Source organism: Phascolarctos cinereus, unplaced genomic scaffold, assembly GCF_003287225.1.
Source record: "Phascolarctos cinereus isolate Bilbo 61053 unplaced genomic scaffold, phaCin_HiC Scaffold_9;HRSCAF=440, whole genome shotgun sequence".
In the NCBI taxonomy this organism is placed as follows: Eukaryota; Metazoa; Chordata; class Mammalia; order Diprotodontia; family Phascolarctidae; genus Phascolarctos; species Phascolarctos cinereus.
Genome location: NW_027556402.1, coordinates 264922155 through 264949378, shown reverse-complemented (window position 1 = coordinate 264949378; position 27224 = coordinate 264922155). Strand labels below are relative to the sequence as shown.

At 59.1% G+C, this 27224-nt stretch overlaps 2 protein-coding genes and 1 long non-coding RNA gene across 9 annotated transcripts; 2 read left to right on the top strand and 1 right to left on the bottom strand.

The window, feature by feature from the left end:
- Positions 1–296: 296 nt before the first annotated feature.
- On the bottom strand, positions 297–4942 carry LOC110202952 (uncharacterized). Its single transcript, XR_013483924.1, has 2 exons — positions 4568–4942; positions 297–2849 (listed from the first exon to the last, which is right to left on the bottom strand). It is a non-coding gene; the product is annotated as an uncharacterized LOC110202952 (long non-coding RNA).
- CRACR2B (calcium release activated channel regulator 2B) lies at positions 3053–15354 on the top strand. The gene is given in 12 exon segments (XM_020979321.2): positions 3053–3309; positions 5991–6081; positions 6083–6235; positions 6336–6447; positions 7095–7278; positions 8796–8942; positions 9157–9247; positions 9504–9596; positions 13755–13942; positions 14249–14320; positions 14629–14683; positions 15186–15354. Coding segments are annotated over 11 exon segments (1284 nt in total). The 5' UTR covers positions 3053–3309; positions 5991–6012; the 3' UTR covers positions 15306–15354.
- A 2592-nt stretch (positions 15355–17946) lies between these two features.
- On the top strand, positions 17947–26061 carry CD151 (CD151 molecule (Raph blood group)). Of its 7 annotated transcripts, none has more exons than XM_020979359.2 (8): positions 17947–18050; positions 21253–21383; positions 22168–22359; positions 23389–23463; positions 23875–23979; positions 24177–24335; positions 24486–24572; positions 24654–26061. In XM_020979359.2, exons 2-8 carry the CDS (start codon positions 21300–21302, stop codon positions 24711–24713), a joined length of 762 nt encoding a protein of 253 aa, XP_020835018.1. In that variant the 5' UTR covers positions 17947–18050; positions 21253–21299; the 3' UTR covers positions 24714–26061. The 7 variants fall into 7 exon arrangements, with proteins under 7 accessions (XP_020835018.1, XP_020835016.1, XP_020835023.1 ...); XM_020979357.2 differs by having other exon boundaries at positions 17949–18054; XM_020979363.2 differs by having other exon boundaries at positions 17953–18054; positions 21270–21383.
- The last annotated feature ends 1163 nt before the right edge of the window (positions 26062–27224 follow it).

Sequence of the window (27224 nt, the reverse complement as noted above, 5' to 3'; positions counted from 1 at the left end):
AACACTGACCAACTTCCAAAGAAAAGCAACGAGCCCTCCCTGCCCTCGTGGAGCATCCATTCATTCTCAGGCTGGGGAGCCCCTGGTCCAAGGAAACAGTGTTATGCCCAGTAGGGCTGGTTAGGGCCAGCAGAGGTGAAGGGGGAGGCCGTGTTTGAGCCCGAAGGGAAGGGCCAGGAGACAGGCCAGGGATGGGAGAGACAGGCTCCAAATGCCGGACAGATTACCCTAGAAGCAACGGGCAGCCCATGCTCAGACCCGTGCTTTAGGAAGGTTGGCTTCCTGGGGAGAATAGAGCAAGAAAAGAGAATCCCTGGCCTCAAGGAACTCCCAAGAGGGGGTAGAGGTGGTCCAAGTGGCTGGCAGTAGAGATGCCCAGGCCATTTGGCCAAACATGGCCTGTCAGAGTCCAGGGCTGGGTCGGGCAGAGTTCCAGTCTCAGGTAGGGGAGTCATGGGTGGCCTGAGTAAAGTGAAAGGTTGTCTGGGAAGGGAAGGATAAGAGAAGGAAGAGGCCACTGCTTGGGAGCAAGGTGGGAGTGTCAGCAGAGAGAAGGGGAGAGTGGTGAGGCACTGGCCATGGAGGAGGAGGGTGAAGGAAGACTCCAGGCACCCTCGTGACAGACATAGCAGGGCCCTCCCCAGAAGTGGAGAGCATTGGAGGAAAGACGCTGACTTTTCTCGGGGATGTGATGAGTTGGAGATGCCACCTCCAAGTGCCCAGCAGACATCGGGCGATCTCTTGGACTCAGGAGAGAGGAGACATCTGGGTCAGACAATGATGGTCACCCAGGAGAGGCCCACGGCAGAGCCGAAGGCGAGTGCCCAAATTTGGGTGTGGGTGCTGAACTGAGAGCCCAGGAAGGAGGAAGAGCTCGCCAGGTGGGGGCCAGTCAGTCTGAAGGCAGAGTGCCCAGTTTGAGCAAGTCTCCCTGATGCCCTGGAGAAGAGGACTCAAGAGGAATATGAGGGGAAAGGAGGAAATGCCTTCTGCAAGAAGAGAGAGAACTGTCCACCACTCCCTACTTCAGCCCCAGTACATCTGTCATGGCTTCTTCGGCCCTCACCAGCTCAGAGACCTGTCTGGCATCCAGTGCTGGGCGGGGAGAGGCCCAGATGTCCTGGAGAAACGAGTCAAGGCGGCTCCTCAGAGAGCTCCTTCGTTGACTCTAGTGGGTCCAGGCTGACTTTGTGGACTTCTCTGGGCCTCGGTTTCCTCATCTGTAAGATGAAGGAGCCAGACACAGTGTATCTTGTGAATGGTCCTCCCAGAAGCTTGGTGACCTCCCCTCCCAGCAGAGGCAGTCAGGGGGGAGCTGGTGGGCAAGAATCTTACCCCATGCTCCCCAGGGTGGCCTCAAGTAAGGACAATGAGGGCAGATCTACCTTACTCCACCCCCTTCTGGGAATAGTAGAGGCGGGAGAAACGAAGCTGAGCCACCCTAGCTCAGAGGGAGGGTGCTTTGTTTTCCTGGGTCAGCCCAGAGCTCAGCCCCCCACCCCCATCCCAGAACTCCTGAAGAGAAGAGGGCTGTATCTGGTGGGGGGGGGGACTTCAGCCTACCCTCATCCACAGGGGTTATCTGAAGCAGCTGGAGCCCCCCCCCTCCCCCCGGGCCTCAGGCCCTTGGAGGGTTTCCTACAATAACGGTGTCAGAGACAGTAGACTGGGAGAGCCTGCTGGGCCAGTCCCAGCCTCCTTGTGTGTGTCCCTAGAGGCGGGTGCCTGTGGGGCAAGGGGCCAAACCTGGCCACACTGGCCCTTTCTGGTTCAACCTGATTCATCCCTCCCCATACATACACTCCAGATCAGACCTGGGCCAGTCTGGAGAGAATCAGGCTGGAGGACAGCTCCTCTGGATCAGCCCCTGGTGTTCCCGGCCTGCAGGTGGGGACACTGTAGTAGGGGTGGGAGGGGTGGACAGTCTGGGTAGGAGCCTGTGCTTGGAGCAGACCAGTTCCTGGTGGGTTCAGCCTGCCCCAGCTCTTCCACTGTCCAGGATGACTCCTGGGGCCTCCAGAGAGACCTGGGCCTGGGGCGTACTAGGGCCAAGGAATAAAAGGGGGAACCCTCAGGCTGGGCCCCTCCTCTGCTCTTCTCCTTTCCCTTTAGGCGACTGTGGCTTTGGTGAGCCTCCAGAGACTTAACACTCCTGGACTTCTGGGTTTGGGGGATAGCCCAGGTGGGGTCAGGACCCTATACTGTCTCCTCAGGACACCACCCCAAGCCAGACTGAGCCAGTCAGAAAAGGCCACCCTTAGCAAAGCCCAGGAATCTAGGCTTCTAACTGAAGCCTCAAAGAGACGCCAAGAGAAGGGTGGGCACATTCTCATACACAGGGCACACACAGACGTGTCCACACACACGTCCGTGCCAATGGTCCAGGACCTTCCCAGCTCTAAGTCCTCATGAAGGTGTGTATGTGTTATGGAGAGGCACATGATTTGCTCCCACAGACACACATAGGAGCCCCCCCCTCCTTCACTTTTACTAACTGCCTCTGCCCTGCCCCCCAGGGAGCACAGAGCTGGGCTTGGACGGCACCCACAATGACAAGAGCTGCTCTTGAGCGAGGCAGCCAGAGGGCCAGGGTCTGGGGCCATGCCCCTCTCGCTTTTGGGGGGATGCTTGTCTCTCCCAGAGACAGCTGAGTGTCCCCAGCAAGCTGTCTGCCCCTCAGACATCCCAACGGCAGAACACCTGGGTGGGGGGACCAGGATCTCCGTGACTCTGTCTTCCTCCTCCGGGTCTCTGCCGGCTCCCTGTCTTTCTTTCATTATACTGCTGCGGTTTTTCGGTCTCAGTCCAGGGTTCCCGGGCCGATCTGCCCTCAGTCCCAGGCCGGTGGCCTGGCGGGAAAGGGGTTATGGGGCTGGGCCCGGCCCCTCTCTGCCCCCTCCCCCTTTCCGGGAGGAGCCGCAGCTGCTGCCGGCCCTCCCCTCCCGGTTCGGGGCCCCCGGGCAGCCCGCCGCAGGTGCGGACGCGGCTCCCAGGTAAGACCCGAGGCGGGCAGCGGGGCTCCTCTCCTAGGGTGGCGGGGTGGGGGGGGGACCCCTCAGCCTTTGGGAGCTCCGCCCCCTCTACGGCGCTGTCCTTCCCCCCACCCCGCCCAATCTCTGCCGGCCTCCTGGTCCCTGGCCTCCGGGCCGAGCTCCCGGCTCCTGCCGAGCCCCACTCCCGCCACCACTTGGGCTTCGGCCCCAGGAGTGGAGACGGAGCTCAGAGAAGGACCCGACGGCAGGCACCTAAATGCCGGACTCACCAGGAGGACACGGGGCGGCAGGCCCGGAGAGGGGCACAGGAAGGGAGGTAGGACGCAGGGCGGAGAAGTGGTGGCAGACACCGACTCCCTCCACACACACCCTGCCCTCACCCCCCACCCCGAGTTGGGGCAGATCCTCATTCCGGAGCGTCCGGGCAGGGGCCAGGCTGGAGATCTCTAGCTGGGCTGAGGTGCCTCACCAGGCTAACCGGCTTTGGGTTCCATTGCTGCCCACCCAGGCCTGTCACTTCCCTCCAGTTGGACAGATGGCAGTGACTTCTGGTGACCTCCAGCCCTACCTCTTCTCTCCCCCCACCCAGTCCATCCAAACAGAGGGGATAGCGGCTGAGGCTAGGCAGCAGCCAGTAGACAGAACACCTGAAATCTCATCCCTGCCTCAGTTTCCCCCTTTTGAATTCCTGCCCTTCCCTGGGGCCTGGCTGCCTGGCCAGGGCCTCTGCCCCTCCCCCCTTGTGGAATGCAAGCAAGGAGATCCCTCTCCTTCCTCTCTTTGCCCCCTCTCCCCTCCCACATGCAGTGACAGGTGCAGACTGAGGCCCTAGGGTGGGGCCGAAAAGGCACCTGAGGTGTCCTGCCTGTGGGGAGAGGAAGAGGTAGATACCTGCTCCAGGGACCCCTCACTTGCTCTGAGGGAAACTTGGAAGGCGGATGGAAATGGAGTCACCAACTGGGGTCACACCTTGGCCTTGGCAGGATTGGGGAGGGGAGTCAAAGGCTTAGGGGCCTGGTCTGGAAGGCTGAGGCTGGCAGTGCCAGGGGCCAGACCCCTCAGTTCCCCCCCCCACCTCCTCCTCCCTCAGCACAGGCTCTGGGCCTGTAGGCTGAGATTTGTGCTGGGGAAGGAGGCTGGAGGTGAGTCACGGGGGCCCTTCCCCCCACCCCGGACCCAGAATGGGGGAGGCCAGAGGGAATGGCCAGATAGAATTACTACTGGCCTGCCTGCCTGCCGGATTGGGGCCCCCTCTTTGCCTTGCAAATGGCTCCAGCACTACCAGCATGGGGGTGAGGGGAGAAGACTGAGGGATGCTAGAGGTGCTAGGGAGCCGAGTACAGGTGCCCACAGGGGTGGGGGTGGGGGCTGGCACATGCTTTCCCCCAGGGCAGGGCCCAGTGTTCTCTGTCCTCAGGGAGGTCCTGGTACTAAAGAGATTAGCTCACCATGTGAACAGCCCCTCCCTGTTGGCCCAAGGTGCCCTGGCCAGGCTCCTTAACCCTTTCCTCACTTTGTGTGTGTGGGGGAGATGGGGATTCTGCAGCACTGACAGACATCCTTGGCCAGCTTACCAGGTCGGTGGGCCTGGGAGCTGGAACATCTGGGTTCCTGAGGCCTGGTGTGGCCTTGAGGGAGGGTCTGAGAGTAGTTTCAGGCCTTCCCAGCCAATGGAATGGGAGGCTGTGCTCCAACCCTGCCAGCAGAGCCTGTGGGTCAGTCAGTCAGTCAATCAATTAGGGTTTCTGGAGCACATGTTAAGTGCTCCTGTCTTTGCTGTGGGAAGAGAAGCAGACTCCAAGGGCCCCAGGGAAGGCCAGCTCCTGGGCTGTTTCCTTGACCATGTTCAGTGGAAGGGTCCAGCCCTCTCTCCCTTCATTCCTTCCACCCTTCCTCCTCTCTGCCTCTCCCCTTCCCTCTCTCCACTTTCCTCCTCCCCTTTTCTCCATTCTTTCTCCTCCCCTTCCTCCCCTGTCTACTTCCATTTTCTCGTTTCCCCTCCTCTCCCTCTCTCCCCCTTTCCTCCATTACATATTTACTGATCCCTGCTGCATGCAGGGCCCTACACTCTTGCTGAGAGGGTACCAAAGATGAAGGAAGACAGTTGTGTGGCAGGTGCCTTCACAGAGTTCACAGTCAGTCCACAGATGGATGTTGCTTCCAAGCAGCAGCCGTGTCCTGGCCTTCCCAGACCAAGTGCAGCTCATCTTCCTCCTTCCTGTCTCTGACTAAGCACGGGGGGCCTCCCAGGCACCACGGCCAGCGTGCTTGGGTTCCTCTCAGACTCCGCCCTCTGACTTTGCTTCTTTGCCCCCGACATTCTATCAGTTTAGTTCGAGATTCTTCACTTCCTGCCTGGACTGTTGTGAGAGTCTTCTGAGGGTCTCCTTGCCTCCAGCCTCTCCCCTCCCACAACTGCCAAGCCCAGCTCTCACCACATCAGTCCTTAATTGAAGAACCTTCGAAGGCTCTCTCTATTACTTAGAGGGGCAGAATGAAAACTGAAGACTCTTCTCTGTCTTAGTTCCACTCTTCTGTTTCATGGATCTTGTCCCTCACCCTCTCAGACTGCCACTCCCCCCTCTCTGTTTCTCCAATTTCACTGGCTCCTGTTCAAGGCCCATCCCCAACCCCCCAGCCGGCCTGGACTGACCCAGTCCTCTGGTCTCTGCCTCCTTCACAGATCTGATGCCTCTAATGTGACCTGTGACCTCCCCAACTCCAGCGACAAAGGAACTGAGAGGAGGGAAACTGGGAATGTCCAGGGGGCTGGGAGCAGGGGGTGGGTGGGCTTTGATCCGGGCTGGGATGGGCAGAGAGGAGAGGAGGAGGGGAGGAGGATGAGAACAGGGTGAGGCTTGAACAGACTATCCTTTGCCATCTAGGACTTTGATACGTGTGTGTGTGATCGTGTGTGCAGTGAGAGTGTAAGTGAAGGTGTGTACAGTTTCATGGGGGTGGGGGGGAGCAGCACTGACTTGTCTCTGATCTGAACAGCAGGGGACAGCTGAGTCCCAGCATGGCCAGCCCTGGGGAGCCCACCAGGGCTGGGCCTGAGGAAGAGGAGGAGGAGGAGGAGGAGGAGGAAGGGGGACGTGTCCAGGGAGGCTCCCAATCCCTCAGGTGTGGCTGGGGACATTGAGACCATGGCAGATTCCAGGGAAATGCTGGAGAAGGCCCGTGAGCTCTTCTTCCTCTGTGATAAGGAGGCCAAGGGTTTCATCACCAAAATGGACCTGCAGGTGAGGGTTAGGACCCCCAGTCTGGCCCTGGGCCCAGCTCTCCAAGCCTTGCAGCCCCTCCTGGCCTTCTTACCCCACCGTGCTGGCCTCTCCTCTCTAGAGGCTGCAAAATGAGCTCCCGCTGACCCCTGAGCAGCTAGAATCTGTATTTGAAAGTCTAGATCAAGGACACACAGGCTTCTTGACACCCCGAGAATTCAGCGTGGGCTTGGGTGAGTAAAGTGCATGTGTACGCACATGTACATGCACACATGTGCACATGGCCAGGCATCTGTGTGGAGGACAGCCATGTGTTACTCATGGCATGTGCAGGGCAGCCCCTTGGCGTCCTCTCCAGAGCAGGGCAAGCCTGTGCCTTGTTCAGTCTCTGTGAGCCTGGGGAAACATCTTCCTGCCGAGCAGATGGGGGTGGAAACTGGGCTGTAAACTGGGAGCCTGGAAGCACTGAGCGCCCCAAACCTGACTCAGGGCCTGGGCTTTGGGCAGCTCTGAGGCCCCTAAGGGAAAGATGAAGCGTCTCTCAGTTCCTGACTCTGAGGAAGAGACAGGCAAACAGTCTGTGCCGCTCAGGTGACCAGTCAAACTCCACTTCTGTGCCGGGCGCTCCTCACTGGTCAGGCCCTCCCCCGGGGACCCAGGGTGAAGGGCCTGACTTCCTCCTATTCCCAGAAGTTTAGCTGGAGGATAGGGCAGAGAAACAGGAAACTTGGGTGGGGGAGCAGAATGTGAGGAGGCAGCAGGAATGGTGGCGTCTGAGCTGGTATTAGGAACCTGGGAAGGCTGTCTGTTGGAGAGTGGGACTCAGTGAGACTAGCGGGTCCCCAGCCCCAGGGTCAAACCTCAGACCCTGTCTCTGCAGGAGCATTTGTGGGAGTAGACATGCCCGGGGGCTCCCCCTCTGTGGAGCCTGAGGAGGAGACCTTTCAGTCTGGCTGGCCTGATAGTTCAGGGCCCAAAGCATCAGAGGAAGAAGAGGCTGCAGTGGAGGAAGACCGTTTCTGGGCCACCATGGAGCAGCTGGGGGCCGCCCATGTCCTGGGGGAGTGAGTCTACGGAGGGGGAGGGACTGGCCCTCTTCCAGCCTGTGTCTGTGTGTGCCTGGCATTTCAGGGGCATGCGCGTGGGGCGTGTGGTTGGAGCTGAGTGACTGTGGCCGCGAGGCTATGCCCGTGTGCTCTCCACCGGTCCAGGCCCCAAGAGAGTTCCCTTCCATTCTGTGTGTGTGCACATGCGTGTGCGTGCTAACATGTTTGCTCACTCAGGCGATGCCTGTGGTTTCTGCAGAAGTGCTCGGGAGAGGGCAGCTAGGTGATACAGTGGATAGAGCACTGGCCCTGGAGTCAGGAGTTCAAATCCAGCCTCAGACACATAATACCCTCTAGCTGTGTGACCCTGGGCAAGTCACTTAAGCCCAATTGTCTCCAAAAAAAGAAAAAAGCGCCCAGGAATGATTTTCCACAAATTTTCCTTCACACAGGCCAGCCGGGCCTTAGGCCCAAATTGCAGGCACACAGAAAGCACCATGCACAGGTTGCCATGCTCATACACACGTGCGCATACACATACATGCATGTACAGGCGGGAGGGTCCAGAGCCCTGGCTTTGCCTCAGTTTCCCCTTCCCAAGCCCTGTGGGGAGATGGAGCTGGACAGGAGGCTTGCTTGATGGTGTGATGGAGGCGAAGGCTCTAGGCAGAGAGATGTGGGCTGGGTGAGGCTGCTCGAGTGACCAGCCTCCAGAGTCAGTCTGTTGATGTCAGTTAGGGAAGAGGTCTTCAGTGGAGTGCCCCAGGGATCTGGGCTGGGCCCTGAGCTGTGTGCCTTGGGTGAAGGCTGTGATGTCCTGCTTACCAAATTGGCGTATGAAAGAAAGCTGGGAAGGAGAGGTGACCAGGTGGGTGACAGGGTCCAGAATCTAAAATGGTCTTGGCAAGCCAGAGTATTGAGCCGAAAGAAGAAGCTGCCCTTACCTTCACTAGATCACTTTCACAAACATGAGATGAGGGGACTTGGTTAAAGAGTGTGGCTTAGCCTGTAACAATGATCTGGGGGTCTTAGTGGCCCCTAAGCTCAGCAGAAGTCAGCAGGGTGGCAGGGATTGGAGGAGGGTACATAGGGCAGAGATGATTCTAGGCGGCCTTTGGGGGGCCACCTTCCAGGGTCCCTCTCTGTTCTGCTGATCGAGCCCACAAAGGGCTGGGTGTGGCCTCTCAGGGAGGCTGCAGACGCTTGAGATCATGCTCAGAAGAGGGAACAGAATGGGGAAAGGGCTGGAGATCCGGGGAGTGGCTGTTCCAGGCAAAGAGGGTCTCTCAGAGTTACGGAGCTCTAGGTACCACGCCTCTCTCTGATGCATGGTCCTGCCCGTGTGCCTGATCCATGCCTTCTCCCCAAGGTAGTGTTCCAAGGTAGATGACTAGCACAGCCTGATTATAAACAGGATGCTTCACCTGCAGGGTTTCCAGCCCTAAATCCTAGGACTTCTTCCTAGGGCAGGGAAGAGGAATGTCTGGGAGCCCTGGGAGGGTATTCTTCATAACCCCTGCCCCTCATCTCTACAGGCAGTGTGAGGTGCGGGCCCTGTGGGCCCAGCTGCGGAGAGAGCGCCCAGAGCTCCTGGGCAGCTTTGAGGAGGTCCTGGTACAAGTGTCCTCCTGCCTGGGGGAGGCAGTGCAGGCGAGGGAGACGGTGGAGCTGGCCCTGTGGAGGTGAGAGGTGGGGCTGGGTGCCCAGTGCATGGGCATGAGGTGTGGGCATGTGTGCGGTGGTGGGGGGAGGGATGAGCTCTAGGAACCCTCAGGGCTGAGCACAACAAAGGGACATTGGGTTGATGCCTCTGGATGTGACCAAGGCCAGCAGGTCAGGTTGTGGGGTCTAATGAGCTGCTGGGGTTAAGTGGCCTGACCCAAGACTCTCCCCCAGGAGAGAGAGTGAGCATGAGAAGGAAGTTCGGTGTTTATATGAGGAAATGGAGCAGCAGATCTGTGCGGAACGTGAGCGGCTGCAGAACCAGGTCTGCAGATGTTCTACAGGGCTCCCCCTCCCCTGCGAGCCTTCTGCTTGGCACCCAGTCATGGGAGCTGGGAGGCGGGTATAGGGGCAGGCTGGCACCACCAAATAACCTACCACCTCACACACATCAGGGACTCTTCCCTGGAGCTGGCCAGGGTGACTGGAAGACGGAGGGAGGGGTTAACTCCTTCTTTGGGAAATGGGCTCGAGCCTGTGCTGGCTTTGAGGGGTTGTGACATTTCCCCCTGCCCCTGCAGGACTCCTCCCGTCAAGACCGGGTCAGTCACATCCTGCAAGAATTGCAGAATCGGGACCAAGAGCTAGACCGGGCCAGCTGGCAGCAGAAAGAGGTGATGGGGCTGGAGATACGGGTGGCTGCGGGGAGGGGGACCTCCCCAGGGCTCCTAAGGCTCCCTGTCATGACCTTGTACCTGGGGCCAGGACAGCTCCCCAGGGTGGGGTCAGGAGGGCTTCTAGCTTCCCCCCCGCCACGGACATGTCCATCTGTACCTCTAGGTCACCCTGTGACCCCCTCCCACCTCTCCTGGGCTTTAGTGGAGCCGTGGCATTCTTGCCCTGCCCACATCCTTCCCACCATAGCACTGTTAGACAGCATTTCCTTGGAAGATTCCAAAGGAAAATGGCATTTGTGCTGAAAGACTGCCTTCCTCCGGGCACTGGGGAGGTCATGACAAAGAGAGGGTAATGTCCGCCTCAGGGGCTGCCTCCTTTTCCTCAGCCCCCCTTTCAGTCTAGGGATTGCTCTGCTCCTGTCACTGCTGGTACTGCTCATCTCCCTTCCTTCGTGGCCTCCACCCCCACACTGGGGGCCCAGAAGAGCCTTCCCTCAGGGCACCTGGCCCAGGGCCTGCTCAGCTCAGGCCCCCCTCCTCTAAGACCAGGTTAGGCTCAAGGAGACCAGCTCCCCCTTATCTGTAGCCCTGGAAGTTTTCCAAGATGCTTCTTTACAGTAGCCACCAATGAGGCAGATTATGCAAGGGCTGTTATCCCCACTTTGCAGAGGAGAAGACTGAGGTTTAGAGAGCTAAGGGGACTGGCCCAGTGTCACCCACTGCTGAATACTGGAGCCAGGGCTCGAACCCAGGCCTTTTGACTCCAGATGTTCTCTCCTTTTTGTGATGGGGGGGCAGGAAGAATCAGGAGACCTGTGCTCAGCTGGCCACCTCAGTCCCTCCCTCCAGGGCTCTGGGGCAGTCTTCCCCAGGAAGGCAGAGCCAGACACCGCAAAGTATCAAAAACCAAAGCAGGGAGTGATACAAAGTTACAAGTATCACTTCCTGCTGTCCAGGGGAGCCATTTGTTCAAGGCCTGTAGGGGGCGTGGCAGGGGAGGGGGACAGGCCTCATACCCAGCCCGCTGGGCAGAGCCTACGGCAGCTCTGGGGGTGGGCTCTCACTTCTGGAAGAGGGGGCACCTGAGCAGGGCCTTGAAAGGTGAGCCGGAGTCCAGCATGTGGAGAGAAGGCCATTGTCTGGGCAAAGGTGCAGAGGTGGTAAACCAGGGTAGGGACACTGAGCAGTCCTGTAAGGTGGAGACAGACAGTGTAGAGGGAGACAAGTGGGGCTATTGTGTCTACCCTGAGTCTTCTCCAGCTGACCATGCTCAGTTCCCTTAACCCATCTTGTGACTCGGGATCTAGGCCCTTCCGCATCCTGGTAACCTCCTCTGCAGCACATCAGTGTCCTTCCTTACCTGGGGGGCACAGAGCGAGGCACAGTCCTCCAGAGGAGTCTCAGTCAGCAAGAGTGTCCTGTCCCTGGTCCTGGAAGCTCTGCCCCCTTCACGTAGCCTGAGTTGGCATTTACGTTCTTGGCCCTATTGACTTGGATTGGACTTGGTCTGCACTCACCCCCCCTCCTTTTTGAGACAAACTTCTGTTTAGTTATGCCCCACCATCTTCTCCCACCACACAGTGTCCTTGGGGGGCGAGGGGACCGATGAAGGCTCTTTCTGGACAATTTACTTTTGGATCCTGACTGCCCTCCTCTGGGGTACCCCTGCTTTCCTCCGAAGGTTAGACAAGTGTGCTTCTGATACAAGCATAGGCCAAACACCCTTTGTTCTCTGGTGCCCTCCCTTGGAGATGACCTTCTACAATGGCATGGAATCATTAGGGCTTTCTCCTTGGATCTGGCCACGTGCCCACTTCCTGGATTCACATAATGGTGCCATTGTCTCATCACATCCCTTCCACTCTCTCCCCACAGTGTCATGAGAAATGGTAACGTGCTTTGTTGGACTCCAGGTAGACTCTGTCAACAGCATTGTTTCCTTTACTATTTGGATGACCCCATTTATTCTGGCATGACCCCGCCTCCGTGAAGCCATCCTGGGTACCTCTTGGTGATTGTTGCTTCCTTCTTGAAATGTCCACTAACCATCCTTTTTAATAACACATTCTAGCATCTTGCCAGGATTCCAAGTCAAGCTCTCCATCCTGACCTTTGTAGATGTCAACCTTTCCCCCTTTTCGAACATCAGGACCATATTTGTTCTTCTCCAGTCCAGTGATACTTCTCCCACTGTCCCTGGGAGGGGGGAGGGAGAGGCCCAGTCCTCTCACTGGCCACTTCTTTCAATGCTTTGAGCTGGGTCCAGTCATTTGGATCTATCCAAGGCACTAGGCGTTCTCTTAATTCTCCTCTCCTCACTTGCTGACCACCACATCCCTAACAACCACATTTATTTTGTCTGGTCTAGTCTGAGGAACATTCTCTTTGGCAGAGAAAAGAGGAGCCAGAAAAGAATGGAAAAGTTTGGCTGTTCCTTGGTCATCAAGGGTCGTGGTCCCCCTCACCCTAAGGAGGAATCCTGGCCTTTTATCACCCTCCTCTTTCTCTGTGGGCAGTGGGGTTAAGAGCCCTACCCCTCTGGTTGCCCTCAGTCCTCCTCCCACAGAGAAGTGCCTGGGGAAACCAGACCCAGCCTCCCAGCTCATTCTGCAGGATGAGGGCTGGGGGGTGGGACACGTTACTAAGCTCTTCCATGTTCTTCTTCTTCTCTTATCCCACACTCTTGTGTCCTGTAGCTCTGAACTGAATCAAGTGCCTTTCCTCCTCTCACCTTTTCATCATCTTTAAACGTGATTCAGGTGCTGAGTGCCCCATTGGCATATCCATATTGGTGTCTTCTTCCCTCTTCTCCTTCCTTCTTTAAAAAAAAAGGTCATTCCTGGATGTAGCCTCCCCCCACCCAGCGAAAAAGCATTAAGCACAAACCTGTGACCCACTGTATTGGCCAATGTGGACAACCTGCCCCTCCCTCCAGACTCGCCCTCTCTGCAGAGAGGAGAGCATGCATAATCACCTCTTCTCAGGGCTGGAGCCTGGTTGTTACAGCCGCTCAGAGGGGCCTCTTCGGAGGGCTCTTTCCGTCCATGTCTTTGGGATGTGTATTGTTCTTTTGCTTCTGCGGAGCGTGTGTGCATCTTGGGAACTTTCTCTGAGTTCTTCATGGCTACCGTTGGTTTCTGCACAATATCCTGAGGTCGTGTGGTCATTCCTTCAGGGCTAGGCACCCCCTCTGTTGCGACTTATTTGCTACCACAAAAAGGGCTGCTGTGACTAATACATGTGCTGGCCCTGTCTTGCCTGGGCTGGACCTTTTTGGAGCATACGCTATGTGTTTATTTTCTTTATGTTGATTCTCTGTATTTATATATGTCCTTGTGGCACCCAGCATGGGGCCTCACACAGTAGAAGGCATTAAATCCCTTGCTGATCATGAAGGAAAAAGTTATCATTAAGGCAAATCAAGAGATAATCATTTGCTCTGCCAGGTGCCCAGATGACTGAAGGTCTGTCTCCCCTCTACTGCAGGCCCTTGGTCCAGGCAGGAGGTCCCTTTGCCCAGGCTCCTCGTCCATTGCCTCTTTCCGTCTTAGTGGACCCTAGCGAATTCTACCAACCATCCTTTTTTTGTTTCTGTCCAACACTCTCTGCTTCCTGCATCTCCTCACTGGAAAGCTCTCCTCACCCCCATTCCACCCCCCCTTCCCCTGCAAGGCTCTGTGAAGCAGGACAGGCACTCCCAGCTGTCCCAGTTCTCCTGGGGGCAGGGTACTATCCTAGGATGAGGCAGGACTGTCTCTGCCCTCAAGGGCCTTACATTCACCTGGGCTGAGGCACAGGCCTTGGGGGCAGATGTCTTGGCTATCTCAGGAAGCTGGCTGTTTCTAGTTTGCTGCATCCTCTTGAAAGAGGTGTGCTGAAGGGTAAAGATGGTGAACCTTGGCATTGGGAAGACTGCTGCAGAAATCCTGATTCCAGCAGGCAGGCAGACACTCCCTGGTGTGTCAGCCTTAGGCTGCCCATCTGTAAAATGGGGATAGGAATGGCAGGACTGGGACTGGGAGGCCTCGCATGCTGGCTAAGCAGAGATGTTGCCTCCTTTCTCCTTTCCCTGGTGTGGCCCCCTCCTGTCCACCGGGCTGCTGAGGGAGCCCCCAGGCCTGTCTCTCCTCCTTCCTCCCACCTGCCTCCTCCCAGTTAGAGCAGCAGCTGCAGCAGCGGACCGTGGAGCAGCTGGAGATGCAGGTGCAGAATGCCCAGCTCTGGCTGGCGAATGAGGAGCTTCAGATGCAGCTGGAGCAGAGCCGGGCCCAGCTGGAAGCAGCTCGGGAGCAGCTGCAGCGGCTGCAAGCGCAGGCTCAGGCTGAGAAGGAGCAGAAGCACAGGTCCTGTGGCAGGGGGCTGCCCACTCTGGCTCTGTGGGTTGTGGGGGGGAGCCTGGGCTATAGCCCCTGGGGTGCTGGCTCCCCCTTTGAGAGCAGGCTTGCTACCTCAGTTTCCCTTTTCTTTTCTCTGTCTTATTGCCCTGGAAAGAAGCCAGGTAGGGCCTAGAACCATCTCCACCTCTGGATGTGAGGGAGACTGGAGCTGACCAGCTGTATGGGGACCCCCAAGGCTTGAGGGGCACGAGTCACAGGGCACTGGGGAGGGTGTCAGGAACATTTGAGTCATCTCCCCACCCTGGCCCACAGGGATGTGGTCCTTGTGTCCAGGAACATGCAGAAGGAGAAACACAGCCTCCTCCGGCAATTGGAGCTGCTGAGGTCAGTCTGGGGCAGGAGCTGGGCCAGGCCCTGTCTCCTCCTCTGTGCTCAGACCCTCACTTGACCAGACTGAGCTCAGGGCATGTCCCAAATTTTGAAACATTCTCTACCTCTGCTTCCTAGTGCCCCTCCCTCTTTAGCCTCAATGGCTCCCATTCCCCCCTTGACCCATATCTATCTGAAGAACAGCCCCCATCAGGACATTCTTTTATTCTTTGGCACTTTGCTCACACTCTGAGGTCATTGTGGCCCCCTTCTGCTGAGGGCCCCCCCCCACTCTGTTCTCTCCCCTCTATTCATCCCACCAGGGACTTGAACAGAAGGTTGCGGGACGAGAGAGATGCCTTCGAGGCCAAGAAGCTGGTTAGTGGGCAGAGGAGGAAGACTCTAGCTCCTCCTACCCGCCTCCCCCTGGGCACCTGCTCTAGCTGCTGTGGCTGTGGTTGCCTCCATCCGGCCTTTGACGCTGGAACCTGACCGAGGCAGGCCTCATCCCTCTCCTGGATACGGGCTGTGGGTCACTGGCCGGGCTAGCCTGGAGACCCCAGCAGGAGCACCTTGCCTTCCTCATTCTCCTTCTCATCCCAGTTCTCCCTGCAAGGGCCTGGCTGCCCAGCCCCTGCTGTGAGACCAGGTCCAAAGTGGCCTGTCTAATGGAGCAGCTACAAATAGGAATTCCATTCCCTCCCCTGTGTGCTCCTGCTCCTAGGGGGTGGGAGGGATTGGGGAGGCTACGAGGGGGCCAGAGTAAGGCTGGGCCAGGAAGAACTAGGGCGGCCCCAGGTGTCACCCAGGCAACTGAGGCCCCCAGGCTCTGGTGTGGCCAGGCTTGGGTCATGTGGCTGAAATCTCTCATCCTCCCCAGCTCCTGGCCCAGGAAGCCACAGCTCTCCTGGTCCCAAGCGAGACTGCATTAGGCCTGGGCCTCAACCAAGACGAAGGATTAAACCCCAACGACACCATCCCCTTTTCTGTTCTGTCCTGAGCGGAATGCATCAAAGTGCCCCCACCCCCAAATAAACCCACTGACTGCACCAAGCGTCCCTCCTCACATCTGTGGGAGTGTCTGGGGAAGTGATGGGGGCAGGTGTGCATTCAGGAAGCATTTCCTAATATCCGCTCTGGGGTCTGGGACGCAAAACTCCCCAGGAAGCATAATGGGTCCATGTGGACAACACTGGGCTGCAGGAGGGCCACCTGTGCTCCTGGAAAGTGTGGAAGAATGGGCAGGTGCTGGGACGGGAGGGGCCAGCCTAGGTGTCTGGAAGAACGGAGAAAAGGAAAGGAAAGGGAAGGAAAGGAAAGGAAAGGAAAGGAAAGGAAAGGAAAGGAAAGGAAAGGAAAGGAAAGGAAAGGAAAGGAAAGGAAAGGAAAGGAAGGGAAGGGAAGGGAAGGGAAGGAAAGGAAAGGAAAGGAAAGGAAAGGAAAGGAAAGGAAAGAAAGGAAAGGAAAGGAAAGGAAAGGAAAAAGAAAAGAAAAGAAAAGATAAAGGCAGGTGTTGGGATGGGAGGGGACAGGCCTTCCAGGCTGAGGGAGGACAGGGGCTCCAGGGTAGGTGTGTGGAACAACGGGCTGGTGCTGGGATAGGAGGGGCCAGCCTAGGTGTCTGGAAGAACGGAGGAAAGGAAAGGGAAGGGAAGGGAAGGGAAGGGAAGGGAAGGGAAGGGAAGGGAAGGGAAGGGAAGGGAAGGGAAGGGAAGGGAAGGGAAGGGAAGGGAAGGGAAGGGAAGGGAAGGGAAGGGAAGGGAAGGAAAGGAAGGAGGAAAGGAAAGGAAAGGAAAGGAAAGGAAAGGAAAGGAAAGGAAAGGATGGGCGGGTGCTGGGATGGGAGGGGCTGGGCCTGACCCGGCTTTGGGGAGATCCCCGCCCTGCCTCCTCCACTGACTTTGGCCTCCTTTCCCCGCTGGCTGCTCCAAAGCTGGACAGCTTGGGTGGGGGTGGGAGATGCAGGGCCGGGGGGCCTACAGGGGACCTGGGGCACAAAGCCCAGACCGTCCACCCCTTTGGGAGCCACTTTTTTCATGGCACCTCAATGCTCATAAGAAGAGAGGGACAAGCACTCATCAGGGGCCTGCTTCATAATTATCTCCTTTGATCCTCACAACAACCCTAGGAGGAGGGTGGGGCTGTCATTATCCCCATTTTACAGGTGAGGAAACTGAGGCAAGTGGAGGGTAAGTGACTTGCCCAAGGTCACTCAGCTCGTGTCTGGGGCCACATTGGAACTCAGGTCTTCCCACTTTAACCATCATACCACTTAGTTTTCTTGTCATTGATCAGTCATTTCAGTCCTGCCTGACTCTCTGTGACCCCATTTGGGGTTTTCTTGGAAGAGATGGAGTGGTTTGCCATTTCCTTCTCCAGCTCATTTGACAGATAAGGAAACTGAGGCAAATAAGGTGAAGTGACTTGCCAGGGTCACACAGCTAGTGTCTGAGGCCAGATTTGAACTCAGGAAGATGAGCCTGGCACTCCATCTACTTTGCCATCTAGCTACTCCTTTATACAAGTTTGCAAAGCCTTTCTCCCCAGAACGGCTTGGGAGGGAGGGAGACAGACAATGCAAGTATCGTCCCATTTCAGAGATGAAGAAACTGAGGTTCACAGTGGAGAAGTGTGTGCCCAAAGCTGATGTCCGGCACAGGACCTGGGGAAGAGGAAGACATCCCCCTGCGGTGGGGCCTTCACCACTAGCTGCCTCCCCTAGCCTCACCTAGAACAAACCACTTGGGAGGGGTGAGGGTGGAGCTGACTCACCCATCCAGCAGTCAATAAACATATATTGAGCGCCTACTATATGCCAAGTAGTGTGCACACTGGCAGGAGGAGGCAGGCAGAGCTGCTATTCGAACCCAGGCCCTCTGACTCCAAATCCAGACTCTTCCCCCGGCTTCCCTTTACAAGCTTCCTAGAGGTGGAATGGCTTGGCCTGGGCGGAGCCAGGACGGAAGGCGCCCAGGAAGGAGGAACCTGGCTTTGCTGGGCCTAGGGGGCAGAGGCCAGAAAGCCCGAGGTGGATAGCCCCTCTGGACCCCTGCTGCACAGGGATCTGGGGGTGCCCCTTCCATCAACCCCGCCCCGCCCCAGGGCACAGAAATCTGGGGGTGGCCCTTCCATCAAGCCACCCCACTGGGGCACAGAGACCTGGGGGGTGGGCGAAGCCTAACCCTAACCCGAGTCTCCCTGGGTTGTTGAGGGGAGGTCGCCTGAGAGAGCCCCACCCCACCCAGTGGCTTTTCCTGGTCCTCCTGCCCCCACCCTTGTGCCGGCGGGGGTGAAGGCTGGGCCCGCTGACGCAGCAGGTCGGTCGTGGGCCGAGAACGCTCCCTCTAGGGAGGTGGGCGAGGCACCCCCCCCATAAGGCTGCCCCGCCCACAACCCTCCTTCGCCCTGCTTGGGCCGCCAGCTGCGGCCTCCCTTCGCCTTCTCAGGGCGGAGCTCCCAGACTGGGAGGTGTCGGCTGGGGGTGTCGGGCCGGCCCTGGGGGTCCTGGTTCCCCTTTGCTGGGGGCGAGGGCGAGAACTGCAGACAGCGCGCGGCGCATCTGCCTCTGGAGAGCGCCCGCCCATCCCGGGGTGGGCGGGGAGCGCGGCGGGGGCTGGGCTTGGGTCCGTTGGGGCGGGGTCTGGCCGGGGCGGGGTCTGTCTGGGGCCTGGGCCGGAGGCCTCACATTTCCTCCCGTCCCATCCCTTTACTGAAGCCGCCTCCTCCGAGCTCGCGCCGCCCGCTGGTCGGTGAGAGACTGGATCCATTTGCCTCGCCGGGGTCGGGGGTCTAGGGGGCCAGGGGCGGGTTCTGGGGTTCCGGTGGTCCCGTCCTTCCCCTGCCCGGCCGCGGGTTGCGCTGCATTCCTCTCCTTTCCGCACCCCCCCCCCAGTCTTGAACCTCCTCTTAGCCAGGGCTGGGCTGACCAGTAGAGGGGATCGAGAGAAGGTTAAGGCCTGGTCCCTGACCTCCCCACCTGTTTTGGCCTAAGGGAGGATCCCTGGGCCCCGGCCCCCAAGGCACCTCCCCACCCCAGTACTCTGGCCCTTCCTGCCTCAGTTTCCCTTCCAGAGCCATGGCCGCTGCGCTGCGGAGAGGCAGAGGATCTCAGTGGAGTGGGAGGGGGGCTTCTTTTGTGAAGCATCTGTTCCCTCGGGGAAGTGGGGGCAACTTCTTATAGTTTGTGTATGTGTGTATGTGAGGGGGAGGCAGGAGTGGTGGGGTGCCCTTGTGGCCATCTCCCCGCCTCCAGGGTGAGGGTTAAGTTTGCTCAGTCAGGGCCTCCTCCACCAGGCAGCCCTCCCTGACTGTAGTTCTTTCCCCGGTAAAGGTGTGTGTGTGTGTGTGGGGGGGGCTTATGATATTTCCCGCCTTCCCATTGGCTGAGACTTTCTGTTGTTCTGGAGTGGGTGAGGATGTCAATGATGAGATCATGGTTGGGCTAGGGGTGGGGTGGGGGTCCTCCCACTCACCTGGGCTCTCTCCACCTGGCAGCCTGGGTTTGCCCCAATATACATGGGCAGCCTGGAGTGGTTGCCGTGGTCTTCTCTGGGGAATGATCCAGGCCACAGGATTGGAGGGGAGTGTGTGTGTTGGGGTGGGGCATAAGTCTGGCCCCTGTGACTGGAAGGGCTATTTCTGTCCCAGCAGCAGCAGCAGCAGCTGGGGCCAGTGTGCCTCCTGGGCTTAGATCTTGGGAAGCAGTGATGGGAAGGAGCATCTTTGTGGCCAGCCCCCTCCCCCTCTTGGCACTCCTGGGAAGCGGCTGCTCCTAAGCCTCTCGACTCTTGCCTCCTAGGGTGGAGCATTTCCTCTGGGAGCCACTATTCCCTTGGCCTCCTGAGGGGCTGCTGCTGCTGGGCCCCTACCCTGGAGGCAGCTCCATAATCCCAAACAGATTTGAGACTGGACCTATCCTCAGGGCATGCTTTCACTTGCTAGGGTTCTCAGCACCTCCTCAGACTGGTCAGGCTGAGCAGAGGAGGGGCAGGATGGGCCTGGGGCCTGGGCCCAGAAGGTCTCCCCAGCCCTGAACAGCCAGAAGGCCTCTCTTAGACCCCCTGTCTGCTGCACTTGGCTCTCAGTCACCTGAGATCCCAGAGGACCCTGCCCCAAGCTGCTTCCTAACAGTGCAGGAACCAGCTGGAGCCCTGGGACTCTTGGGGGAAAGTTAAGGGGTAGGGGAGGGCAGCTCAGCAGGGTTGGGGGAGGATGTCCAGGGATCCCCTGAGGTCCCACCCTGGGAAGGACTGGCCTTGGAAGCTGGCCACTCCCCCCAGCATATCCCTTCTCATCCTCCAGCCCCAGAGTGGGCCAAGCCCACCTGGGCTAGAAGTCAGTGACTTGCCCAGCTGTAGAGGTCCCCTCAAACCAGGTGCACAGGAAGGCCTTGGAAGAGGCACATGGCTGATAACCAGGCTCCAGGGTGGGGAGCACCTAGAACTGGGCAGGGCAGGCTGCTGGGCTGGGACCAGGGGGCTAAAGTCCAAGTGAGGGTAGAACTGAATCTGCTTTGCTGCCACAGCAGGGAAACTGAGTCAGATCGGTCAGCTAACACTGATGGAGCACCGAGGGTGTGCCAGGCACAGTCTGGGCATGGGGGCACAAAGGTAACAGACAAACCCAGCCCTCAGGAGCTCCGTGTCAGCTGGAGGCTCAGACGTGGGGCTGTGCTCTCAGCTCACCCTCTTCCTCTCCCCAAGGAGAAACCCAGGTTCCTGCTTCTCAGGCCTGGGACAGGGCTCCTGCAGCCCCTCCCTTCCCACTTTTTGTCCAAAAAACCACTCGTAGGAGTCAAGTACCCACTGGCAGGGGGGAGGGTTTGAGCCAGAGAAGACCCTGGCCAGGGCCCTGACAGCTGCCCCTGCCCGGGGTGTGAAAGGCTCACTAGAGAGTCAGGGGAACAGTGGGCCTGGCAGAGACCCTGGAGGGCACTTGCAGAAGCTTATGTTCAATAGATGCTGGGGGTCCATGGTGGTGCCATGCTCAGCGGGAGGGGCCCTTCCAGACACAGCAGCTCCCAGCCCCCCAGGCTGGAAGGGCCTTGTCTGAGGTCACCCAGTGAGCAGCTGAGCAGGAAGGGCCAGGAGGGAGTGGGTACAGGGGACTCTGGCGGGCTGTGGTCAGCAGGACTTGATCGCTGGCTGGAGGGCGGCTGTCTTTTTCTCACCTCTTCCCCTTGTGTACTTTCCTTCTCCCCCGGGACCAGTTGATGCCTGCCCTGTTCTGCTCCCCTTGGCTGGGCCCAGCTCTGACGTGGTTCCTAGGGAATGCAGTGCAGGGGAGGGGCCAAGAGAGGAGCCTGGGCCACGTGGGGGCCCCCGGCCAGCCAGGCCAGCAGCTGTGATCAGGCCGGGCCTGATCCCCTCTGTGGGGGAAATGAGCTAGAGAGAACCTGATCCCTTGGGCCAGCGTGTGGGAGCGCCGTGCCCCGCCCTGCCCTGTCCTGCCCTGGCCTGGCGTTTCCTCTTCCTCCGGACTCCAGGATTCCTCTGGGGCTGAGGAAATGAACGTGGCCTGAGATTCTGGATCGAGGAGGAGGGGTGGGGAGCTCTGCTCTGGGGGGGACCCTGCCCACCTGGGCTGGGGAGGGCTGGGATGGAGGGGCGGGGCAGGTAGGTCGGGCCATCCCTTGGCTAGGCCTTCTGGACTTGTCATTCCTGCCGGGAAGCTGCCCATTGTCCTGGTTTCCTGGGAAAGTGCTCCCACATTGTGGATGTGCCCAGGTGTCTGGGGGCAGATGGGTGGGGCCCTCTGACAGCAGCTTGCCGGGTGGGGGCACTGGTGCTCTCCCTTCTCCTAGGAGGTAGGCAGCAGGTCAGTGAATCTGCCCTCCATCCCCCTGGGGGAGGTGTCTTGAGGGTTGGGAGGGATCGGGCCTGGAATGGAGGGTTTGGTGTGGTCTGGGCAGGGCCTGCCTTCCCACCCTGCCCTGCCTGCTCCCTTAGGTCTTCCCTTTGACTAGGAGCCCCTCTCCCCACCTTGGGCTGTCAAAATGGGTGAATATAACGAGAAGAAGGAGACATGTGGTACCATCTGCCTGAAATACCTGCTCTTCACTTTCAACTGCTGCTTCTGGGTAAGGGGAGGGGGAGAGGCAAGGGGGGAGGGGGAGAGACAAGGGGGTTGGGGGGCCTCTGTGCCTCTGCTTCTTCATCTGTTAAATGGGGATCAGTAGCACCAGGTTAAATGCTTTGGAGAAAGGGGGATACAAAAGTGTCACCCCGCTGTCCTTGACCATTCCTTCTTCCACCTGGGTGAGCCTGCTGGGGAAGCCATCCTCTTCTGCCTCTAATCTCCCTGCAGACACATTACTGTCCCCACTTGATAGACAAGCAGCTGAGGCCCAGAGAACAGTGAGAATGTGCTCCTGTAATGGAAAAAGGGAGGGGGTGTAGCTGGCTAGGCCCAGTGCAGTATCTAGAGCAGGCCTAGAAGGAAGGCCTCCTGCCCTGGAGCTGAGGAGGTGCGCCTGGCCTGGGGTCTGTACCCACAGTCATCATGTAGTTGTAATCCTCATGTCAGTCCTGGGGGGAATGGGCACATAGCTTGGTATCCCCTTTGTAGAAGGGAAACTGGCCCAGGGAGCAGAGGGCTGGTACTGGACCCTGGCTTTCTTGGGATCCCCCCCAGTGTTCTTTCTGTGACACGGCCTGGGGTCAGGGAATGACTCAGCTTGGGCTTCCTCTCTGGGCTCTTGATGGGGCTGGGGAAGTGGGGTGGGAGGAATGGGGAGAATCCAAGCTGCCTCCCTGACACCCCTCCTCACGTGGGCCAGAGCCATGGCCCTCCATGTCCATTGGCATCTCCTGTGGCGGCATGGACATAAGGGCCCTGAGCGGCGGATGTCTGTGTTCCCACAGCTGACCGGCCTGTCCGTCATGGCCGTGGGCATCTGGACGCTGGCCCTCAAGAGTGACTACATCAGCCTCCTGGCTTCCAACACTTACCTGGCCACGGCGTACATCCTGCTGGTGGCTGGGGCTGTGGTCATGGTGACAGGAATCCTGGGCTGCTGTGCCACCTTCAAAGAGAGGCGCAATCTGCTTCGGCTGGTGAGCCGAGCCCCTGACCACAGGAGGCCCCCGCAGGTCTTGGGAAGGCGGGGAGGGGAAGGGGATTCCGTGGACACCAGTGCAGCCCCCACCGTGTACTGACTTGACGGCCCGGGCCGGCGGCCCCGCCAGATATCTGTGGTCGGCTAGTTTTTGAAGGCACCTATGGCGAGCTGGTCGCATTCCTGGGCGCTCAGGGACCAGACGGAGAGCTCCGGGGGGAAGAGGGAGGATTGGGCAAGTTATCATTCAGTCCTTTCCCACTCTCTGTGACCCCATTTGGGGTTTTCCTGGCAAAGGTATTGGAGTGGTTTGCCATTTCCTTCCCCAGCTCATTTTGCAGATGAGGAAACTGAGGCCAACAGGGTCACATAGCTAGAGTCTGAGGGGGGGAGTCTTCCTGACTCACGGGATGGCGCTCGGTCCACTGTGGCTGGCCCAGGATTAGGGAAGGCTGGAGAGTAAATGAAGGCCTGGCCCTGGGACACGCCCTGCCCTGAGGGGCTGAGGCCCCGGCTTGTTTTAGGAAGACTCTTAATTGTGTCTGGAGACTGGAGGCCTTCGTCTGCCTTCTTGGCTCCGGGCTATGAGATCACACCCACTCCTGTGCCGAGCAGTCCTTTAGCCCTGGGTGTGTCCAACCTTTGGTGTGGTCCCGGGGGGCATTCCTCCCTCCTCCCTCCTCCCCTCTCCTTTCCCTCCTCTCTCCTCCCTCCCCTGTCCTTCCCCTCTCCCTCCAGTCTCTCCTCTTTTCTTCCCTTCCCTTCCCCCTGCCCTTCCCCCTTTCCCCTCTCCCTCCCCCATCCCCTCTCCTTCCCCTCTCCCTCCTGTCTCTCCTCTCTTCCCCCTCCCCTTCCCCCCATCTCCATCCCCTCTCCTCCCCCCTTTCCCCCCTCCCCCTCCTGATGCCAGAATTGGGGGGAGGGCAGGGTCTGGCCACCCCAGGCCTGCTGGCTCAGTGTGTGAGGGTCAGGCTTGGACAAAGGGCCCCAGAGATCTGTGTCCTTACGCCCTCTCTGCCCTCTCCAGTACTTCTTCCTCCTGCTCCTCATCTTCCTGCTTGAGGTCATCGCGGGCATCCTGGCTTACATCTACTACCAGCAGGTGGGACCAGGGGACTGCCAGGCCTGGGCGGGGGTTTCCCTGGGACAAGGACTCCCCAGAGGAGCCTTTCCCACCAGTTTCTCAGCTCTTAGAGAGCTCGGAGGTCCTCAGAGAGAAAGGGTCTTAGCCTGGAGGGGTGCAGGGCAGAGCTTCCTGGCTCCGAGAGTGGTCCTGTCTGCCAGACCGCACTGCCTCTGTGCCCCAAGTGGCAGAAATGTTTCCAGAGGACCGACTGGCACACCAGGACCAGAACGGTGGGGTTTCCCTGCCTCCCTGGGGGAGGGGGGAAGCCGGGCCCCCTGTTGCTGCCGTGGCTGGCAGTGGTACCAGCGGGCAGCTGGCCCCTGGGCTCAGCGGGCCGAGGGGGGTCGGAGGCTTCTGGCTTCATGGCTGCCCCCTCCTTACTTTCAGCTGAGTGCCGAGCTGAAGGATACCCTCAAAGATACCATGGTCCAGAAATACCACCAGCCTGGCCACGAAGGGGTGACCGTGGCTGTGGACAAGCTGCAGCAGAAGGTTGGTGTCTGTGGCCCACCCTGCCTTCACTCCCTCAGATGCCTGGGTCTTCCTTTTCCTGCTTCTCCAGTCTTGTTCTGGGCCTTCTTCCCCAGCCTCCCCGTCCTTGCCTCTGCCCTGCGCTCTTCTCCACTGACTGACCTCCCCTTGTCCTGGCCTCCTCCTCACTCCGGCCTCCCCTTTGCTGACCACTTTAGTTCCACTGCTGCGGGAGCAACAATTCCGGGGACTGGCAGGAGAGTGTGTGGATTCGGTCCGGGGAGGCGGAGGGCCGAAAGTTTCCCGATAGCTGCTGTAAGACCATCGTGGAAGGCTGCGGTCAGCGGGACCACGCGTCCAACATCTACAAAGTGGAGGTATGTAGGGGCTGTGAGAAGTGAGGGGAGGAAGAGGTGGAGAAATGATTGCCCAGGGGTCCCGGCCACCACCTTGCTGGCCCCTGGGGGTCCTGGTCCCTGGGGCCTGCCTGGGGAGCCTTCAGGGCTTCTGGGCCTCCCTCTCCCCAGGGCGGCTGTATCACCAAACTGGAGAAGTTCATCCAGGAGCACCTGAGCATCATTGGGGCCATGGGCCTGGGCATTGCTGGTGTGCAGGTGAGGGCCGGGCTGGGCCGGGCTGGGGAGCAGGGGGTATTGGCAGCCCCCTCCAACCTCCCTCCTCCGTCTCCTCCACAGATCTTTGGAATGATTTTCACCTGCTGTCTGTACAAAAGCCTGAAGCTGGAACATTACTAGGGTGTGCAGGGGCCAGGGGCATCGTCCCACCTGCCTCCACGCTAAGTTATTGCCGCCTTTCTTTATCACTTTATACTCAGGCCCTGTGTAAATCTACTGACGGGGGGGGGGGGGGGGGGGGGGCGGGAACGGCAGGGAGCCGTAGCCCTGCCTGCCTCTGCCCCCACCTGCCAACAGCCCTGCACCCATTTTACAGATGGGTGCCCCCTGGGCAGCCAGGCCCGGATGTGGCCTCCACCGGTGGGGGGGCGGCCCCTGCCCCTCCTGATGCACTGGAGACCCAACCCTGCCTTGGTGGGTTAGATGCTGGGAGGGAACAGGGCTGGGTCCCCTGATTTAGGGTGGGGGAGCTGAGCTCCTAGCCTCAGCCCTGTGACTGCAGGGCTGCACTCAAGTGCCTTTACACAGGCCCCAGTTAGACTGTCTGTGCCTTGGCAGGGGAGGAGGGTCCGTGTCCCGCTCGCCCACCCTGGGGGAGGCCAGTGTGTCCTCCTTGTTGGGGCTGGTGGGTGTGGACCGGGTCAGTGGGTCCCCAGGCTCCCACAGAGTTGGTTAGATAGATTGCCGTGGGTGGGAGGGTTTGGACTGTGGAGATGGCCATGGGGGTGCCTTCCAGCTCTGTGACTGTTGAAGTAAAGCCCTGTCCTGGCTGTCCATCAGCTGGTCCCTTTCTTGGGCGGATGAGGTGGGTGGGGTATGGGTCCAACAGGGCCCAGGTGTGGCTGGGATGGGGGAGAGCGCCAAGCCCAGGACTGGGGCCGTGGTGACCATCCCCGTGCACACACTGTGGTATCTGCTGCAGCCGCCCACTGTATGCCAGGCACATCAGACACCTTTGAGGAGCTCACGTGTGCATGCATCCGAGAGGCCTGGACTGGAGAGCTTGGGGAGCAGGGGTCGGGGTGGCCCACTGGAGGGGGCTGGGGCAGAGGCCAGGTGGGGGCAGGGCCCCATGGGGCTTGAGATGCCAGCAGTGTCTAGAAACAAGAGGTGGGCAGCAGCTGGGATGCGGGCGCAGAGGGTCTGCCCGAGGCAGTGAAGGAGGAGCCCGGGCGGTGAATCCTGCCCTAAACAGCAAGAGGCAAGTTTGGAGGAGGGGAGGGGCACATTTTGTATGAACAGGGTAGCTAAGGGAGTCAGAGAGACCCCAGTTCAAATCCAGCTCCTGCCTCCAGCTTCCTGCTTGTGACTTCACTGCCACTTGCCTGCTTCCCCATCTGTAAGATGGGCACAAGGACAACCCTCCCTCCCAGGGTGGCTGTGATGACGAGCCACCATTCCCGTCGAGCCCTCTCCGTCTGGCTGGTTTGTCTTAGCCGTCTAATCGGACAATACAACCTTCTTTTTATTCCTTGTTGACAGCCTGTTTATATGCGACCTTCAGTGGGAATGCCCCTCCCCAAGGCCACCGCCTTCCTGGTCATAATGATCATGAGCTGCACCTCGAGCCCCCCACCTCTTCAGAAGTGACGGTGTGTGCTACAAGCTGCACCCAGGGGAGAAGGAGGGGCACCTTCTTGTCCCCTTTGGGAGACAAGCTCCATCCCTGAGATGACTTCCTGTTCTGTGCTCCCAATGGGAATCCTAAGGTCCTGCCCTGGTTTGGGTTGGAGCCTCTAGGAAGTCTAAGGTCAGGAGTCCAGGCACATAAACCCTGGGCTCTAGGGACCAGTGGGTAGGAGGGGGGCCTGCAGTGCTGTCATCAGAAGATGAAGGGCTGGGGAGTCCTGAGGGACCTCTGTATGGGCCAGAGCAGAGCTGAAGGCTTCCTGGAGGGGGCATGCACTCGAATGGACAAGAAAGGTGGAACCGTCCAGCATCACAGACCCAGGGGAAACCTCTGAAGGCCAGGGGTGGACTTAGGGCTGCCCAGGGGAGGGGATGGGAAATGGGAGCTTCAGCAGGGGGAATGCTGCCCAACACTCTCAGGGGTAACTGACCAAGCCCCTCAGAGTCCCCTAGTCCCCCCCCCGGGGCCAAAAGTAAGGCAGTCCTGGGGTCAGGTGTCTAGGGAGAGGACAAAGAGAGCCCTGGTGGGGTTTTGTCCAGGGGAGCGATGTGGTCACTCCTGCATTTTGGCAGCTCAATGGGAGGGGAACCTGCCTTCCCAGCTGGGGAAGGGAGGGGCCCCCCACCAGCCTCAGAACCCTGGTGTGCAGGAGCCCTTCCTGGGCACCGCCTGCTCCAAGGCTGGGCATGGACACTCCTCACCTCAGCTTCCAGCACCCTCCTCTCAATGGTTAGAACTCATCTGATGGGGAAACTGAGCCTCCCCTGAAGCAGGCTACTGGCTTAGCACCACTCACAGTGCCAGAAGAAGAAAGGGGTCCTCAGGCCCAGGTACTGTGGGCTCCAACTCTTGGTTAAAATAGGAGATGCCCTGCAGGCCCACCTCCCAGGGGGCTGTGCCAAGCTCCAGCCCTAGCTGTGTGTGTGGGAACCCCCAACCCTCCCCAACTGGCCATGGACTTAGGACCCCCAACTGATTACTGACTCTTCTCAGCCTGGACA